The 16,820-nt window shown below is 42.2% G+C and overlaps 1 protein-coding gene across 2 annotated transcripts; it reads right to left on the minus strand.

Moving 5' to 3' along the window:
* Nucleotides 1-2,288: 2,288 nt before the first annotated feature.
* On the minus strand, nt 2,289-15,752 carry LOC132392381 (NXPE family member 3-like). 2 transcript variants are annotated; one of them, XM_059966201.1, is made up of 6 exons: nt 15,723-15,742; nt 15,159-15,612; nt 11,267-12,054; nt 9,171-9,244; nt 7,245-7,454; nt 2,289-4,363 (listed from the first exon to the last, which is right to left on the minus strand). In XM_059966201.1, the coding sequence occupies exons 2-6, from the start codon at nt 15,291-15,293 to the stop codon at nt 3,810-3,812; spliced, it is 1,761 nt and encodes a 586-aa protein (XP_059822184.1). In that variant the 5' UTR covers nt 15,294-15,612; nt 15,723-15,742; the 3' UTR covers nt 2,289-3,809. The 2 variants fall into 2 exon arrangements, with proteins under 2 accessions (XP_059822184.1, XP_059822185.1); XM_059966202.1 differs by having other exon boundaries at nt 11,267-12,031; nt 15,159-15,752.
* Nucleotides 15,753-16,820: the final 1,068 nt, after the last annotated feature.

Here is a 16,820-nt window from a genome sequence, read left to right on the forward strand (position 1 = left end):
GATGGGTGAACACCGAGAGAGGTAAAGGGAGAAAGAAGTCAGTGCAGGGTCCCCCTGTGGCCATTCCCCTCAGCCACAGGTATATCCCTTTGGATACTGCTGAGGGGGTTGTCCTATCAGGGCAAGGCAGTAGCAGCCAGACCAATAGTACTGTGGCCAGTTCTGAGCCTCAGAAGGGTAGGGTGAAGTCAGGCAGACTAATAGTCATAACAGACTCAGTAGTTAAGGAACAGATCGGAGATTCTGCGGCAGCAAAAGAGAAAGCAGGATAGTGCATGGCCTCCCAGGTGCAAGGGTCCAGGATGTCTCTGAGTAGTTGCAGAATATTCTTGAAGGGGAGAGTGAGTAGTCAGAGGTCATGGTACATGTTGGTGCCAATGACATATGCAGGAGAGGGGTAGAGGTCCTGCACAGTATGTTTAGGGAGTTAGGAAGGAGGCTGAAGAGCAGGACCTCCAAGGTGATAATCTTAGGATTTCTCCCAGTGTAATGAGCTAGGGAAGGTCAGAACAGGAAAATAGCGCAGACAAATGAAGGGCTGAGGAGATGATTTCAAGTTCTTGGATCACTGGAACCTTTTTGGAGGGAAGGGGTGACCCGTACAAGTGGGACAGATGGCATCTGAACTGAAGGGGAATGAATGTCCTGGAAGGGAGGTTTGCTAATGTTATTGGGGAGGGTTTAAACTAGATTTGCAGGGGTCTGGGAACAGAAGTGAAGAGGCAGAGGATGAGGTGGTTGGTGCTCAAGTAGAGACAGCTGGTGGGGGTTCGTGAGAAAGGATAAGTAGATTGTAGAGTAAAGCTTAACCAAGCCAGATGGTTTGAGATGTGTCTATTTTAATGCAAGGTGCATCATAAATAAGGTGGATGAACTTAGAGCATAGATCAATATGTGGAACTCTGACGTTGTGGCCATTACAGAGACATGGACACCTGGGGCAGGAATAACTTCTGAGTGTGCCAAGCTTTTGATGTTTCAAAAAGGACAAGGACAGAGGCAAAAGAGGCATTGCTAATCAGGGATAGTATCACAGCTGCAGAAAAAGAGGAATTCATGGAGGGGTTGTCTACTGAGTCAGTGCGGGTGGAAGTCAGAAACAGGAAGGGAGCAATAACTCTACTGGATGTCTTTTATCGACCCTGCCCCCCAACAGTAACAGAGACATCAGGGAGCCAATAGGGAGGCAGATTCTGGAATGGTGCATTAATAATAGGATTGTTGTAATTGGAGATTTAACTTTCCTAATATTGACTGGCATCTCCTTCGAGCCAGGGATTTAGATGGGCTGGAGTTTGTTAGGTGTATTCAGCAAGGTTTCCTGATGCAACATGTAGATAAGCCAACTGGATGAGAGACTGTACTTGATCTGGCATTGGGAAGTGAACCTGGTCAGGTGTCAGGTCTCTGGGTGGGAGAGCATTTTGGAGGTAGTGATCACAACTCTATCTCCAGCGCTATGGGGAAGGAGAGGGATATGAGCAGACAATTTGGGAAAACATTTAATTGCGGTAGGGGGAAATATGATGCAATTAGGCAGAAACTTGGGAGCAGCTATTCTCAGGGCAGAAAGCATGGCAGAAACATGGCAAATGTTCAAGGAACATTTGCATGGCATTCTGCATGATATGTTCCATTGAGGCAGGGAAAGGATGGTAGGGTAAAAGAACTATGTTGTACAAAGGATGTGGAAAAACCAGTTAAGCAGAAAAGAAAAGCTTACAAAAAGTTCAAGTAATTAGGTAACGTTAGAATTCTAGAAAATTACAAGGTTGCCAGGAAGGAACTTAAGAATAAAATTAGGAGAGCTAAAAGGGGTCACGAGAAGGCCTTGGTGAGCAGGATTAAGGAAAACCCCAAGGCATTCTACAACTTTGTGAAGTAAAAGTGGATGAACTGTGTGAGAATAGGACCAAATGTGCATGGAGGTAGTGGAGGTACTTACTGAATACTTTGCTTCAGTGTTCAGTAGGGAAAAGGACCTTGGCAATTGTGGGGTTGACTTGCAGTGGACTGAAACACTTGAACATACAGACATTAAGAAAGAGGATGTGCTGGAGCTTTAGAAAAGCATTAAGTTAGATAAGTTACCGGGTTTGGACAAAGTATACCCAAGGCTAACACAAAGTATATTACAGATGCTGTGGTCAAATCAACACATACAAACAAGCTGGATGAACTCAGCAGGTCATGCAGCATCTGTTGAAATGAGCAGTCAATGTTTCGGGCCAAGACCCCTCATCAGGACGAAGGGTCTCGGCCCAAAACATTGACTGCTCATTTCAACGGATGCTGCCCGACCTGCTGAGTCCATCCAGCTTGTTTATATATACCCAAGGCTACTGTGGGAAGTGAGGGAGGAGATTGCTGAGCGTCTGGTGATGATCTGTCTATAGGAACAGGAGAAGTACCAGAGGATTGAAGGGTTGCAAATGTTGTTCCCTTGTTTGAGAAGGGGAGTAGAGATAACCCAGGAAACTAAAGATCAATCAGTCTTACTTAAGTGATGGGCAAGTTGTTGGAGAAGATCCTAACAGGCAGGATTTATGAGCATTTGGAGAGACATAATCTGATTAGGGATAGTCAGCAGGTTGTGCCTTTGGAGCCTGATTGAATTTTTTGAGGATCTAACAAAACACATTGATGAAGGCAGAGCAATGGATGCCGGATATATGAATTTCAACAAGGCATTTGATAAGGTTACCCATCCAAGGCTCATTCAGAAAGTACGGAGGCATGGGATCCAAGGAGACCTTGTTTGTGGATCTTTCCCACAGAATGTAGTGTGTTTGTATTCTTCATGGAGGACGGTGACCAGTGGTGTCCCACAGGGATTTGTTCTGGGACCCCTCCTCTTTGTGATTTTTATAATTGACCTGGATGAGGAAATAGAAGGGTGGATTAACAAGTTTTCTGACAACACAAAAGTTGGGAGTGTTGTGAATCATCTGGAGGGCTGTCAGAGGCTATAGTGAGACATCAATAAAATGCAGAACTGGGCTGAGAAGTGGCAGATGGAGTTCAATCCAGAAAAGTGTAAAGTGGTTCATTTTGGTAGGTCAATTTGAAGACAGAATGTAATATTAATGGTAAGTCTCTTGGCAGTGTGGAGGATCAGAGACATCTTGTGGTCTGGGCAGATTGACAGTGTTGTTAAGGCATATGATGCATTGGCAAACCCATGGGATTGTGAGGCAATGTTATGTCTACACAAGACCTTAGTCAGACCCCACAGAGTTCAGTTCCGATCACCTCACTACAAGAAGAATGTGGATACTGTAGAGAGAGTGCAGAAGAGATTTACAAGGATGTTGCCTGGGAAGCATGCCTTATGAGAATAGGCTAGGTGAACTTGGCCTTTACTCCTTAGCGTGACAGAGGTGACCTGATAGAGGTGTGTAAGATGATGAGAGACATTGATCGTGTGGATAGCCAGAAACTTTTTCCCAGGGCTGAAATGGCGAATACGAGGGGGCATAGTGTTAAGGTGCATGGAAGTAAGTATAATGGGATGTCAGAGGTAAGCTTTTCACACAAAGAGTGGTGGGTTGATGGAATGCACTGCTAGCAATGGTGGCAGATGCAGATACAATAAGGTCTTAAGAGATTCTTAGATAGATACATGGAGCTCAGAAAAATAGAGGGCTATGCGGTAGGGAAATTCTTGACAGTTTCTAGTGTAGTTACATGGTCAGTACAACATTGTGGGCTGAAGGGCCTGTAATGGGCTGTAGATTTCTGTGTTTATGTCCTAGGTCTATTTCCAGTGTCATTGTGTAGATTTTGCTTTGCATGGTAAACAAATACCTTTATTCCTTATCAGAAGGGCACACATATGAAAGAAACACATCTATTTCATTCTTTATAATAATTCGTTGAGGGTGTATGTTGTGGGGCAGGTAATGGGCTACGGTCATTTCCCATGCATTCACAAATGCAACATTCATGTGTGCAAATATTCTTCTCATCAATACATCGAGTTGATAAGAGAACCAGTCATTGTAGTTAAGTATATAACCTGCTTTAGGTTCCCGTACGTTCCCAGTCTTTATAACAATCACTGTATCTGGATTCCTGCTGAGCAGCTGCAGAATCGATCTCCGGATATACTGCAGCCTTCTGATGTAGACATCCACCGGAAAAGTGTTGAAATGGGCACATAAGGTGATGGCAATAACTATATTTTTCCTTTCTTCAATTTCATCCAATGTTTTTGAAATATAGTACAGATGATGACTTGAAAGACTTCTGAATTGCATTGGTGGGCCATGAGCATGATGTTCCAGCAGGATATTGTTTTCTTTGTCCAAAGCACATAAAAGGCCAACCTTAGTACGATTGCCAAGATTGAACTTTCTAAGATCTAAACAGAAAATATTATATTTAACTCATTAAATTATGATATTGAAGATATTAATGTTTTTGAAACTGAAAATACAAAGAACATAACACCAAAGGGAGCCATTGATTTACCTACCTCAAGGATAGAGCTGAATGAAGAGAGGTATTTCTCATAGCAGAATCAAAGAGCAAATAGAGACTGGCAAATTGGAAACAATTTGGCACCCTTCCAACTACACAGTGCCAACCGATGACTGTTTCCAAGGGGAGAGAATCTAATTACCTCCCCTTTGACATTCAGTTATATTACTATTGTTGGATCCTTTTACTTTTGTCTAGAGCAGCCACAGAACTACTATGGTCACGTGAGCACTGAGGTTGGGTATGCTGAGGTAAATAAGTCAGCTGCTGCTCCGAAGATTCCAAGCTCTAACAATTCTCACATTGCAGCAAAAACCCCAATAATTCAGCACACCTGGTACTTCGGTGTTCTACCATTAACAAACTTTCTGGACAACTGTATGTTGCACACTTTTATGTACTGTGTATGTTACCCTATATTGTGGTCAATTTCCCAATAATTTGAAACAGGGCCTTGGTCAGAAGGAAGTATGGCAAACATTATCTCATTCAGCGTCTGGCTCATTTCCATATACAGGCCCACCCCAGTTTACATTAGGGTTCTGTTCCTGTGAATTGTCCATAAGCCAATTTTTCCTTAAGTCAAAAAATTAATAATTTCACTCAGGGTTGATAAACATGATGGCTATGTTCTCCATCTTTGTTTGGGTGTAGTTTTTCATTGATTCCATTGTATTTCTTTGTGTCTACTGTGAATGCCCACAAGAAAATTAATCTCCACTTAGTATATCCTGACATTTACAGTACATTCTTTGATAAATAACTTTGTATGAGCACTTTGGGCTTGCGCTGGGAGCCAGAGAACATTGGGCTTCGAGGATTTTAAAAGCAACTGAATTGGTTATTTGGTGTTTAATGAGAATCATAAATCATTTAGAGTTCCTTGTGTTCTTTTTCTTGAGGGTCTTGCTCTTTGGAATGCTGTGTCCTGGTGCTTCCTGCTTATCTTCTTAAGTTTACTTTAACAGGTTCAGGGATTCCGTATTACTTGTGTTATATAAATGGACACCTGATTAGTGCTAATCACAGGGTCCTAGTTTTGAGAATCTTACATCTCACAGTGTCACTCAGCTGAGCCACTGGTGTTCTGTTGGAATTCTTACGTATAACCTCTGGTCACCGTCCCTACATCAGAATCTATCTTTCCTCCGCACTTGGGTTCTGACATTGGCAGTGCACGTCACGCAAGAATTTATTGTAAACTTCAAGCATGAACTTTTTTTAAAATCTTCCCCTGTGTGGCTACAGTGGTACAGGATCAGAATATCCAACATCCATTGAATAATTTTAAGTTAATAACTCATCTCCTTCTACCTTAGGCCAAGAACTTATCAATCACCCTGATGAGTTATTAACTTCCAACTTTCTACATAATCACTCAAAGAATTCAACTGCATGTGCATGTAACGAGAGCTGTATAACTCATCGCCTTCTACCTTAGGCCATTAACTTATCAATCACCCCTGCTGTGGACACTTTCTGGAGGTATGCTCCACAACCGCTGGACGAAGTGTGTAAATGTAGGAGGGAACCATGTTGAAAAATAAATGTGCTAGGTTTTCCAAAATTGACTCTTTCTATCTTAGGCCATGAACTTATCAATCACCCCTCGTATTTCATATTCTTTAACGACACAGAATTTGGCTTTTTGACTGTGCCAGCTTTTACAGCATTCCTGTCAATCACATTCCCCCACTTATTTTCCGGTAACATTCTCCCTCGTGACTGTTCACTCCTTCACACCAACCTGGCATTTTCCTGTCATCGCTCATCCACACTAGGGGCAGTTCACAGCAGCCAGTTATTTTACCCTTTTATCTACCAATGAAGTAAATTCCAATGTTTAGTGCAACATGATTTTACATACAGGGTGGCCAATATTCTACACAAAACTCCAAGTGCAGTCTCACCAACAACTTATACATTGGGTCCCAACTCCTGTGCTCAGTGCCCTGACTGATGAATGTCAGTGTGCTCAATGCCCTTTTCACCACACTGCCTATTTGAGTTGCTGTTTTCAAACAACTAAGGACTCGTGCTCTAAGGCTCCTCCGTTCCATTACACTCACTAGTGCCCCACCATTCATAGTATAAGTTCAATGCTTGTTTGACCTTCAAAGCTGCATCACTTCACATTTACCTGTATTGAAATCCATTTGGCACTCCTTAATTTTTACTAAGCAGGACTGATACTACTAACATGCTGCTGCATAAAACTACTAAGTTCACAAGATGTCTCAACAATACAAATAATTCTGATCTTAACTGATTCCCCCAAAATTAGCCCTGCTCCAGTTTAGGACCCTAACCTGTGGACCTGTCCTATCCTTTTCCATCACTATCTGAAGACAATAGGAATTATGGTGAACAAAGCCAAACTGCCCCCTGACTAACACTTCAGTTACTTGCTCTGCCTCGTTCCTTAAGTGTACTTCCAGCACTGCACCCACCCAATTAGGGCCCTCTACATATTGACTTAGAAATCTTTCTTCGATTCTTTTCATGAATTCCACCCCATCCAGGCCTTTAACACTTTGGGTAGTTCAGTGAACATTGGGAAAATTCAGATGTCCCACTAGTGCAACCACTTATTTTTACAACTACTAGCAATTTCTCCAGCCAGCTGCTCAAGTGCCCAGTGACTATTGGGAGATATATAACATGCCCCCACTCGAGTGATCCACATTTTTTGTTTCTAAGATGTAAAAGAGTAGTGCTTATTTCAGTTTCATATTTTAAAAAGCCAGATGAATTATACTAACCTGGAAGGAAAGCAGTCAGGTATTCAAACCACTGGCGTACTGTAGAATCTCCAAGCAGATACACTTTTTTCCCACGAAGGCACTTTGTAATTATTGCAGGAGTGTCAAACTGATGAATATTACAGGTCGTTGATGTCCACTGGTTCTTAAAATAAAAGCCAGACGGTGATACCATTGGCTTCCCCCGAACACATTCACCGAGATCTGTAGCTGAACGTAAAGACAGAAAGAAACATGCGGCGGGAAACACTGTATCTTAGGCTATCAGTATATTCTTGAATGATGAGCTGGAAATTCCATAAAAAAGGAGTTACACTGAGGGAAAGAGTATTATAATCCAAGCAAGATAATAATTGTGTCAATAAATTCAGCAATAGGTCATCTGGATAATTAAGACCCTCTTAAGATTCTTGTCAGGGCTGGAGTATCCTGGGAGAGTGGTGGCATGAAAGATCTCTGTGGCTTATGATCCATCTATTGTTTCATATCCAAATGAGTTCAGCTTTTTGTCCATGTCAATTTCACTTCTTCAGAGAGGGTGGAAGGAAAGGAAGTTACCAATTTTAGGTAACCCGTGCCCCCTGTGTTCCTTTCGCACTACCACCAATCCACTCACTCCCTTGGTTTGTTCGCCTTTTCCATTCCTACAGCCTTTGTTACCTAAACTCATTATCCTGCCCCATCACTCCATCTGCCCATTCTGCACATACCTGTCCACCTGGATTCCTTCCCCCCTTTTTCACCTTTCATATCCCTTCCCCCAAATGGTTCCATCTGCTCATTACCCGTCCCTTATCTGGTTCCATCTACGACCTACCAGCCTCGGTCTCTACCCTCCCCTCTCCCACCTGGCCCCACCTGCTATATTTTCCTTTTTCTTATTTTTCCACCTATCTCCAATCAGCACCGGTCTCAACATTTCTAACCCCTACTTGATTCTGTTTGCCCAGATGTTTAAGATTGCTAATGATTACCTCAGCCACTCATCACCTAGCCCTATCAAATGCCTGTTAACCTCTATCTCACCACTCCCTCTTTCTTTTTTATACTGGCTATCGACCCTCTACTTTCAGCCCTGTAGAGCCTCAATCCAAAACTCTTTTGCATACAGAGATGCTGCCCATAGTTTGATAGTAGAATTCCTGACTGTTTTTAAGGAATCGAATAGAAACTTGAAGAGTTGTTTATTCAAAAACTGTCCCCAGATGTCTCAATCAATAACACTAATTCTCTATTAACTGCAATACAATATCTGCATTAAAGGAGATTGTATACCACTTCACAGACCAACACCAGCATTTATTTATGAAATTTTACTTTCTGAATAATGAGAATATGAAGATGCTTAAGATTGTCAGTAATTATCTCACCTATAATTTCCACATCATAACTGTGATTAGTAGCTAGTTGACCATTGTTTTTAACTCACAGCTTTTCCACTAAAAAAGTCACCAATTTTATTTATTGCTGCTGTCTCTGTGGAATCTGGCAGAGATGCTCAGGCTAGGCTAATGTTTGATGATGGTCCAATGCCAGCAATTGATACACTAGACTAGGAGTGAGCGGTTAGTCCCAGAGAGGCAATTTGACTTTATATTTTAAAACATCTATTAAAATAACAAAAATACACCTTGGTCAAGATATCTCCTGTATAACAAACAATCACTAATTGGGTGGAAATTAATAAATACATTCAGAGTAAAATTCTGGATCAATATTAACCCAACAAAACTGTACATTTTGCTGAATAAATTCTAATTTTAAAAGAATGCATAGTTGATGTTCATCTAATTCAAGAAAGAACTATGTGCATTAAATTATATTTTATTTGAAAAATCTGCAATATTTATGTCAACAACTGCTCCACTATTCTATTTATATTTCCTCTAAATACAGTTTATTAGTTTTGATTATAAATGATCTTACTTTGTCGTGGGGACGGCTTCACGATTACATGACCAATGCCACAGGGTAATATGGATCTCTTGATATTGACTCCACTGCAAACAACAATACCATAAATTAAGTCACATGCTCAATGTAAAACATTCAGGAGATAGTTCAAAGAAGGTCCTTAACTATTCCATTTCTCCAACCTAGCCCAATACAAATAATATAGCTTCCAGAACTTTGGCATTGAATATAATCTTTTTAATAGTATGATTGATTGAACTCAGCAAACCCAGCTTCCCCAACATTGAATGATATTTCTAATGAAGCTTCTCACAGTATCAAACTCTGTAACTAACAACCAATACTTTCGGCTTGAGGATGGTCAGTGCCGTGGCATTGTTCCAAGCAGATTATTCACATCCATTTGGTTGATAGCAATCAAAGGAACTCCCTAACATCACCAGCATGTTGTGAAATTTATAACTCCCTCTGCAACTGGACTCTTCAGTTCTTTACTTGAGAGACCACTATTATTAGAGGAATCTCATCTCCCCCTCACTGACAATCAACACAGGCTCTCCTCAACTGCTTCATGCTTAGCCCCTTTTCTTCACTCTATACCTTAGCACAGCTCCAAAGTGATCTACACTTTGTAGATGACCCCATTGGAAATTGGTGGACTGAGGATGGGTGAAAAATGATGGGCAGCTAGGGTCAAGTAGTGGAGATGAACGGGATGGAACGGGATGCTTATCACCTTCCATTCAACCAATCGCCTCAGAATCCTTTCTCTCCACTCCCTTTAACCACTGGCCATCTTTCCTCTCCCACCTCAGTCCTAATGCAGGCTTTCGATCTGAAACATTGTGAAAAGTAGTTTTTATATGCAGAGAGTGGTAAGTGTATGGAGGGCTTATATATGAGGTATGAGGGTAGGGTTAGGTTGATCTTGGGGTAGGTTAAAAGGTTAAAAGATCGGCACAACATCATAGGTCGAAGGACTGTATAACAATATGCTGTATTGTTCTACGTTCTGTGTTCTAACATAATTTCCTCTTCTAGGACTGGGTGTGCTTGGAGAAATCCCACTTCCTCTCTTATTGTCCTTTCACCTGTTCTTTTTCAGATATTTATCAACTCTCCCCCAATTTTCCTACCAACATAGGGATAACTTATAGTATGTAATTAAACCTACTGACCAGCACCTTTTTGGAATGTAGGAGGAAACTTCGATGAAACTCTTGAAACATCTTAAATTAATTACAACTCCAAAATAAAGAAACAAAATAAATTGAAATTGAGAAGCAACAAGCTACAAATAGACAATAGACAATAGACAACAGGTGCAGAAGTAGACCATTCGGCCCTTCAAGCCTGCACCGCCATTTTGAAATCATGGCCAATGTTGGAAGTGAAACCAGAAAATACTGTGAATACCAATAACATAATGTATAAATGAAAATGTATGAAACACACTGCCTCTCTTCTCCAATTAAAACATCCTTTACATATCCTCCTATAACATGATTGATACGAGAAGAACAGGACTGTAGTCTCAGAAACATCCCCAGTTTTGAAAATACTTTTCAAATACAGTCTAACTGGCTATGTTTCAGTATTTGGATTTCTTCTCTCGGATGAACCACCCTAACACTCCTTCAAATGGTCTTATACCAAATTTATGATTTTTTGGTGCTTATTTGATTTGACATTAGTGCTAAATGTAGCTCCAGCACAATCCAATTTGTAGACATTCAATTACAAAGTTATCAACAGAATAAGAAAACTATACAGTTATACCTTCTATTCAACAGATATATGTTGGTTCTAGCATAAACCACTCTGGTATATGTAATTGAATGTCTTTAGGGAACATCAATAATGCACTACCTGGCATTTTGAAGCATTTGAACTCTAAAGCAAGTCACTGTGCCAAAACGGTTTGCAGGCATGTCATGGTGTTGTTTACAGCTGACATTTCAGCATTGGAATATCAACTGGAAACTACTACATGAAATAGCTGCAAGTCCATACTGCTTCATACCTCACAAACATACAACAATCTTGCTGCAGTCTTGCTAAATAAAGAAACAAAGTTTAATGTAATAGAAATAATGTCAATAACGTACATTTGGAAATATCTGAGGTCTTCCCCCGCCAAAAGCAGCTTCACATATCCTGCTTTTCCATAGCTGACATCAGAAGAGCAGGGAAGATTCTTTGGTTTGTAGCAAATCCACGGCTCCCCAGTGTTATGATAAGTAAAGTTACAAAGTGGTTTAGTTTGAGGTAAAAATACATTGCATATCGTATCCTCTGAAGAAGCCCCATATTTGAAGGTACTTGTCAAATATATTCTAAATGGCTGTTCTTCACGAAGTCTCCAAAGTACTTGGATCCCTTCACTGGGATGAACCAATGAAACAGACACTTGGACTTTTCCTGCCCAGAATAAATTAAAATTTATATAGTAAAATCCGTTTTGGTGATCTATAACCGTTCCTGCTGAACCAGCTTTCAACTCTGGAGTGTGGATCCGGGCTTGGAGATAGTCACCCCCATATTGCTTTGGTTTGCCTTCAAAATTGTACATACGCATCATCACCTGTAACTGATCTCCCACATAGAAAGTCTTGCTAGAATTTAAAATAACAAAGCAAGTATGTGATGGGTCACTGCTTTTCTGAAAGGGAACTTCAGCATTGGGAGGCTTTGGCCATTCAATCAGTTTCATCAGGGCTGAACCCTCCAATCTTTCTTCAGGAGTGAAGCTGTGATACTGATAGCCAATCTTCACCAGCCCATGTACCCAATCGATCTCCTCCGTTGTCCCTTCCTGCTGTGTTGTGGAATTACTTTTTGGAGCTGGATATTTGCTCCTTTCAGGCTTTCCTCTGAAAGTTGGAAATAGATCGAACTATGAAAAGCAACAACATTAATGAATATACTTTTTAATATCATCACACCCTCATTTTTTTCATGTTCATTATCGAGTCAAGAATCATTAGAAAACATAGTTCTAATCACAGAATTATCATCTAGTGTTCACAGCATTATAAACGCCTTCAGAAGCCACCTCATTAGGTACACATGTACACCTTGTTAATGCTGATATCGAATCAGCCAAGCCTGTGGCAGCAGTTCAATACATAATAACATCTTAACAGAGTTCAGAGATCCAGGGTTCAGACCAAACATTGGAATGGAGAAGAAATACGATCTAAGTGACTTTGACAGTTGGTGTGAGACAGGATTGCTTGAGTGTCTCCGAAACTGCTGATCTCCTTGGATTTTCATACAGAATGCTCTCTGGAGTTTACAGAGAATGGTGTAAAAGGCAACCAAACAAATCCAGTGAGTGGCAATTCTGTGGGCGAACACACCTTGTTAATGAGAGAGGTCAGAGGAGAATGGCCAGTTTGGTTCAAGCTGACAGGAAGGTGACAGTAATTCTAATACCAGTGCATTACAACAGTGGTGTGCAAAAGAGCATCTCTGTGTGAAAAACACATCGAGCCTTAAAGTGTATGGGCTGCAGCAGCAGAAGATTATGAAAATACACTCACACTTCTCATACCTAATAAAATGGCCACTGAGTGTATACTTCAGTGACACTTTCTAGCATGATATCTAAAACCAAGAGATAAACTAAATTGATAAAAATGCTTACAATTAACTCCTATACAGTGAGTTTATCCAACCCATAAAGATTCTGCGCCTTCTGATCCTATGCCACCTTTTTCTAATGATTTAATATCATTTCTTACCAATAAAACTATGCCACCCCCTCTGCCTACCCTTCTGATACACCATGTATCCTTGGACGTTCAGCTCCCAGAGACATGCAATGTTTAGCCACGTCTCAGTGATGGCCACAATATCATTCCTGCCAATCTGTAGCTCTATGACAAGATCATCCACCTTATTCCTTATGCTGCGTGCATTTAAGTATAACACCTTAAGTCCAGTATTTGGTACTTTTTGCTTTGATTGCGCTGCAACTTTATTGCCCTGCAACTCATCCCCATGGCTGCAAATTTGCCCTATCACCTGCCTGTCCTTCCTGAAATCTTTACTGCTCTCTATCTTAGATTTATTTCTGTTTTCCCTCTCCTCCGCTCTATCATTCCGGTTCCCATCCCCCTGTCAAATTAGTTTAAACCCTCCCTAACAGCTCTATTAAACCTTCCCACCAGGATATTGGTCCCCCTCGGGTTCAGGTGTAACCTGCCCTTTTTGAACAGGTCATACTTCCCCCAGAAGAGATCCCAATGATCCAATGATTCATCTGCCTGATACTTCTATTCTCACCTTCGCTAGCACATGGCACAGGTAGCAATCCTAAGATTACTACTCTGAAGGTCCTGCTTCTCAGCTTCCTTCCTAACTCCTGAAAATCTCTCTTCAGGACCTCCTCCCTTTTCCTATCTATGCCATTGGTACCAACATGTACCAAGACAGCTGACTGCTCACCATCTCTTGTCAGAATATCCTGGACCAGATCCAAGACATCCCATACCCTGGCACCTGGGAGGCAACGCCATGCAGTTATCTCTATCAGGCTCACAGAATCTCCTGTCTGTTCCCCTGACTAATGAAGTGAAAACATAGAGTCATTCTCACTGCTGAACATTGTTCAAAGATTCTGTTAGATCAGCCTATGCAGCAAAGTGGGATTGTCCGCTGTGCCCCACTACAGGTCAGGTGAGCTGTTAATGCTCACTGTCAGTGCTGAACAGAACGCTTTGTCAGGGCATGCAGAGCACCCGTGGACAGCAGTACGATTTGTATCCATAATGGCTCTAATTAAAGTAACAATTTCCAACCGTAGAGATTGCTAAACTCCATTTCTGCAGAAAACTGGGCAGCGGGAGATCTGTGGACATCGATTCGTTGGTACAATTATACTTCACCATTGTTCCCAATTCCATTACTGGCTGAACGTAACAACAAAAAATCAGAAGGAACAGATTATATTTCAAATTCTGGTCGTTTGCTATTTAAATACACCCGAGGACACCAGTCACAAGGACTGTACATTGGGGAGCTGGGGTGGAAGGTGTTGTATCGGGCAGTGCCGCACAACAGGTTTCTGAGCAGGTTCACCTGTCCACTCTGTAGACGGGAACAGTCAGTGAACCACGCGTACACGGAACGGGGGAGATTGCAGCCTCTCTGTTAGTTTCTCAAGGGGCTGCTGCTGAGGTTCTCGTTGCCCTCTAGTTCCGCGTTCCTCATCTACTGGCACCCAGTTCGGAAGGGGGTGGGAATGCTCGTGGGCCTGGCCAAGTTGGCCATTTATGTGTCGAAGCGGCTGAAAATGGAAGACGCTACCCAGGCAGATTGCCCGCCCCGTGCCCCTCTTCTGAGGATTTGTTCGCTTCCGGCTGTTCTTGGGGAGGGAGCACGCGGTACAATGAGAGACTTCCGGGAACGGTGCCCCCCACGGCACGGGGTATTGACGGTTTTATAGACGGTAGTAACCATATTTTGATCTGAGTATACTTACTGTCTTGTAAATACTGAATGTCTGTACCTGATGATGTAAATAAACTTTTACAGTTTAGTAAAAAGTGATTTAAAATAGCCGTTTCAATGCTATGAAGGCGCAGCTTACTCATTTCTCCGTTGCTCTGTGTGCAGATCCACAGTTGAAGGGACTCGGTGGCGTGGAGAGGGGAGACTTGCAGCTTGGGCAACTGCCGGTCTTCCTTAAACAAAACCTTACCCAGGCTTGCAACCTGGAAACTTTCCAAGGCGCAAATCCATGGTCTATCAAGACTAACGAAGGCCTACATACATACAGTTGAAGGGAAGAAAGTGAAAGAGAGTATGGGTCAAAGTCTTGAGTTGCCAGTAGAAGGAGAAGAGGAGCGATGAGCAACAGATTGTGATCATTTTAATCATTTCCCTGTAAAACGGGTGTTCAACAGGAGACGCGCACTCGCTTAAACACAATCACTTCAAACGATGGTCGGAACTGCTTTTCACCGAGTATTTTACTTTTACCATCATACACACCTTTGTATTCTGCAGGGTTAGACAGACCAGTGTCAGAGTTAACAACATCAAAAACACGAATAGCGAACGCTGGATATAACCCTTTTTAAATTTAGGTTGTTCGTCCATATCGGCAAGTCTAGAACTCCCGGGCATTTACGGGCTTCCAGTTGTAACGCGCATGCCCGTTTCCTCGGTCCAAGAGGTCGACTGTCCGTTTATTTCCATTGATGTTGCTGACATGCAGAGTTTCTCCGATATTTTGCGTGTTGCGTTAGATTCCAGCATCTCTAGAGTTTGTCGTGTTTATAGTTCGCTGCTTTTGTCTAAGAGAAAGATACTCTGATGGTTTCCTGGCTGCATCGAAAGGTGAGGGAGCGCGCTGTTTCCTGGTTTTCTCACTTTATTTTCATCCGGATGGGCGATCTAAATCTGGGTGTTTGTAATCCTGTTTGAAATTCTCATCAAGAGGCATCTGTAGAAGGAGGAACGGTTAAAAATGTTCACCTTTTGTTGGACTATGGTTCCCCGAAAACGTCGTTTTTGCCAACAAAACTTATTTTGTATTATTCTTTATGAATCTACCTATTAATAATTGTAAAACTCGCCGAGTGAACCTCCTTGCCCAAGACAAGCAACGCATAAATATTTCAAACAATAGTCCTTCGAAGTTTTATTTTGCCTGAATATGGCGCGACTGTGCAGCCGCCAGCACTGAGAGATACGAGCGTCACTTTGCATCAGTGGGGAGCGACACAATTGTTACTTTGAGTCATGGTATAAAGATATCCTTCGGCCCAGCTGGTTAATACGGAGCAAGATTCTCATCTACGCTGGTCCCACTTGCCCCTGATTGGCCCGTTAAAAAACATGTTTCCGACAACGTACTCTAAATGTTGTAATGTGCCACAACCACATCCTCTAGCAGCTCATTTCAAACACTCATCACTCACTGGCTGAAAAATGTGCCCCCTCCCCCAGGTTCCCATTAAATCCCATCCTTCTTGCTTTAAAGGTACTCACACTTTAACCGTTCCTCTTTCTACAGAACCCTAAACGTCCGCCCTCTAGTTCTTGGTTCTGCAGCTCCGGGAAATGCACCTGCACATTCACCCCACCTCTGCCTTCATAACTTCATACACAGTGTTGCATAGTAACCCACAACGAACAGCACTGAAGCCATGTTACTGATGTATTAGTCAGCATCTCCATAGTTATAGTCATTGGATTTGCAAAGTTTGCATTGTGACTAGTCACTAGGAAGTTCAATAACCCAAAGTATTGTAGATTTCTGGGATGGAAATCAGTTAAGTTCCATGTTGTTATTATTATTATCATTGTTGTAGGAGCATGAGGTACGAGCATGGCCAAAGCCAAGCACACTCCTTTCCCTCCTGGCAGTTACTCTTGCAAGCGGAACAAGTGCTACACCTGCCTCTACACCTCCTCCTTTACTACCATCCAGGGCCCTAAACAGTCATTCCGGGTGAGGCGGCACTTCACCTGTGAGTCTGCTGGGGTCATTTACCGTGTTTGGGGCTCCCGGTGCCGCCTCCTGTACATCGGTGAGACTCGACGTAGATTGAGAGACCGTTTCGCCGAGCATCTACACTCCGTCCACCTGAACAAGCGGAATCTCCTCAGTTGCCACTCATTTTGATTCCACTTCCCATTCCCATTCCG

This window comes from Hypanus sabinus, chromosome 4 (assembly GCF_030144855.1).
Source record: "Hypanus sabinus isolate sHypSab1 chromosome 4, sHypSab1.hap1, whole genome shotgun sequence".
NCBI lineage: Eukaryota > Metazoa > Chordata > Chondrichthyes > Myliobatiformes > Dasyatidae > Hypanus > Hypanus sabinus.

Excerpts from the sequence above, each read along its gene's own strand:
- LOC132392381 (XM_059966201.1), bottom strand. The coding sequence starts at position 15,293 with ATGCCCGGGAGTTCTAGACTTGCCGATATGGACGAACAACCTAAATTT. Across the intron at positions 12,055-15,158 it reads TAACCCTGCAGAATACAAAG|TTCGATCTATTTCCAACTTT; the intron begins GTGTGTATGATG and ends TGCTTTTCATAG. Across the intron at positions 7,455-9,170 it reads GAAGCCGTCCCCACGACAAA|CTACAGATCTCGGTGAATGT; the intron begins GTAAGATCATTT and ends CTTTACGTTCAG.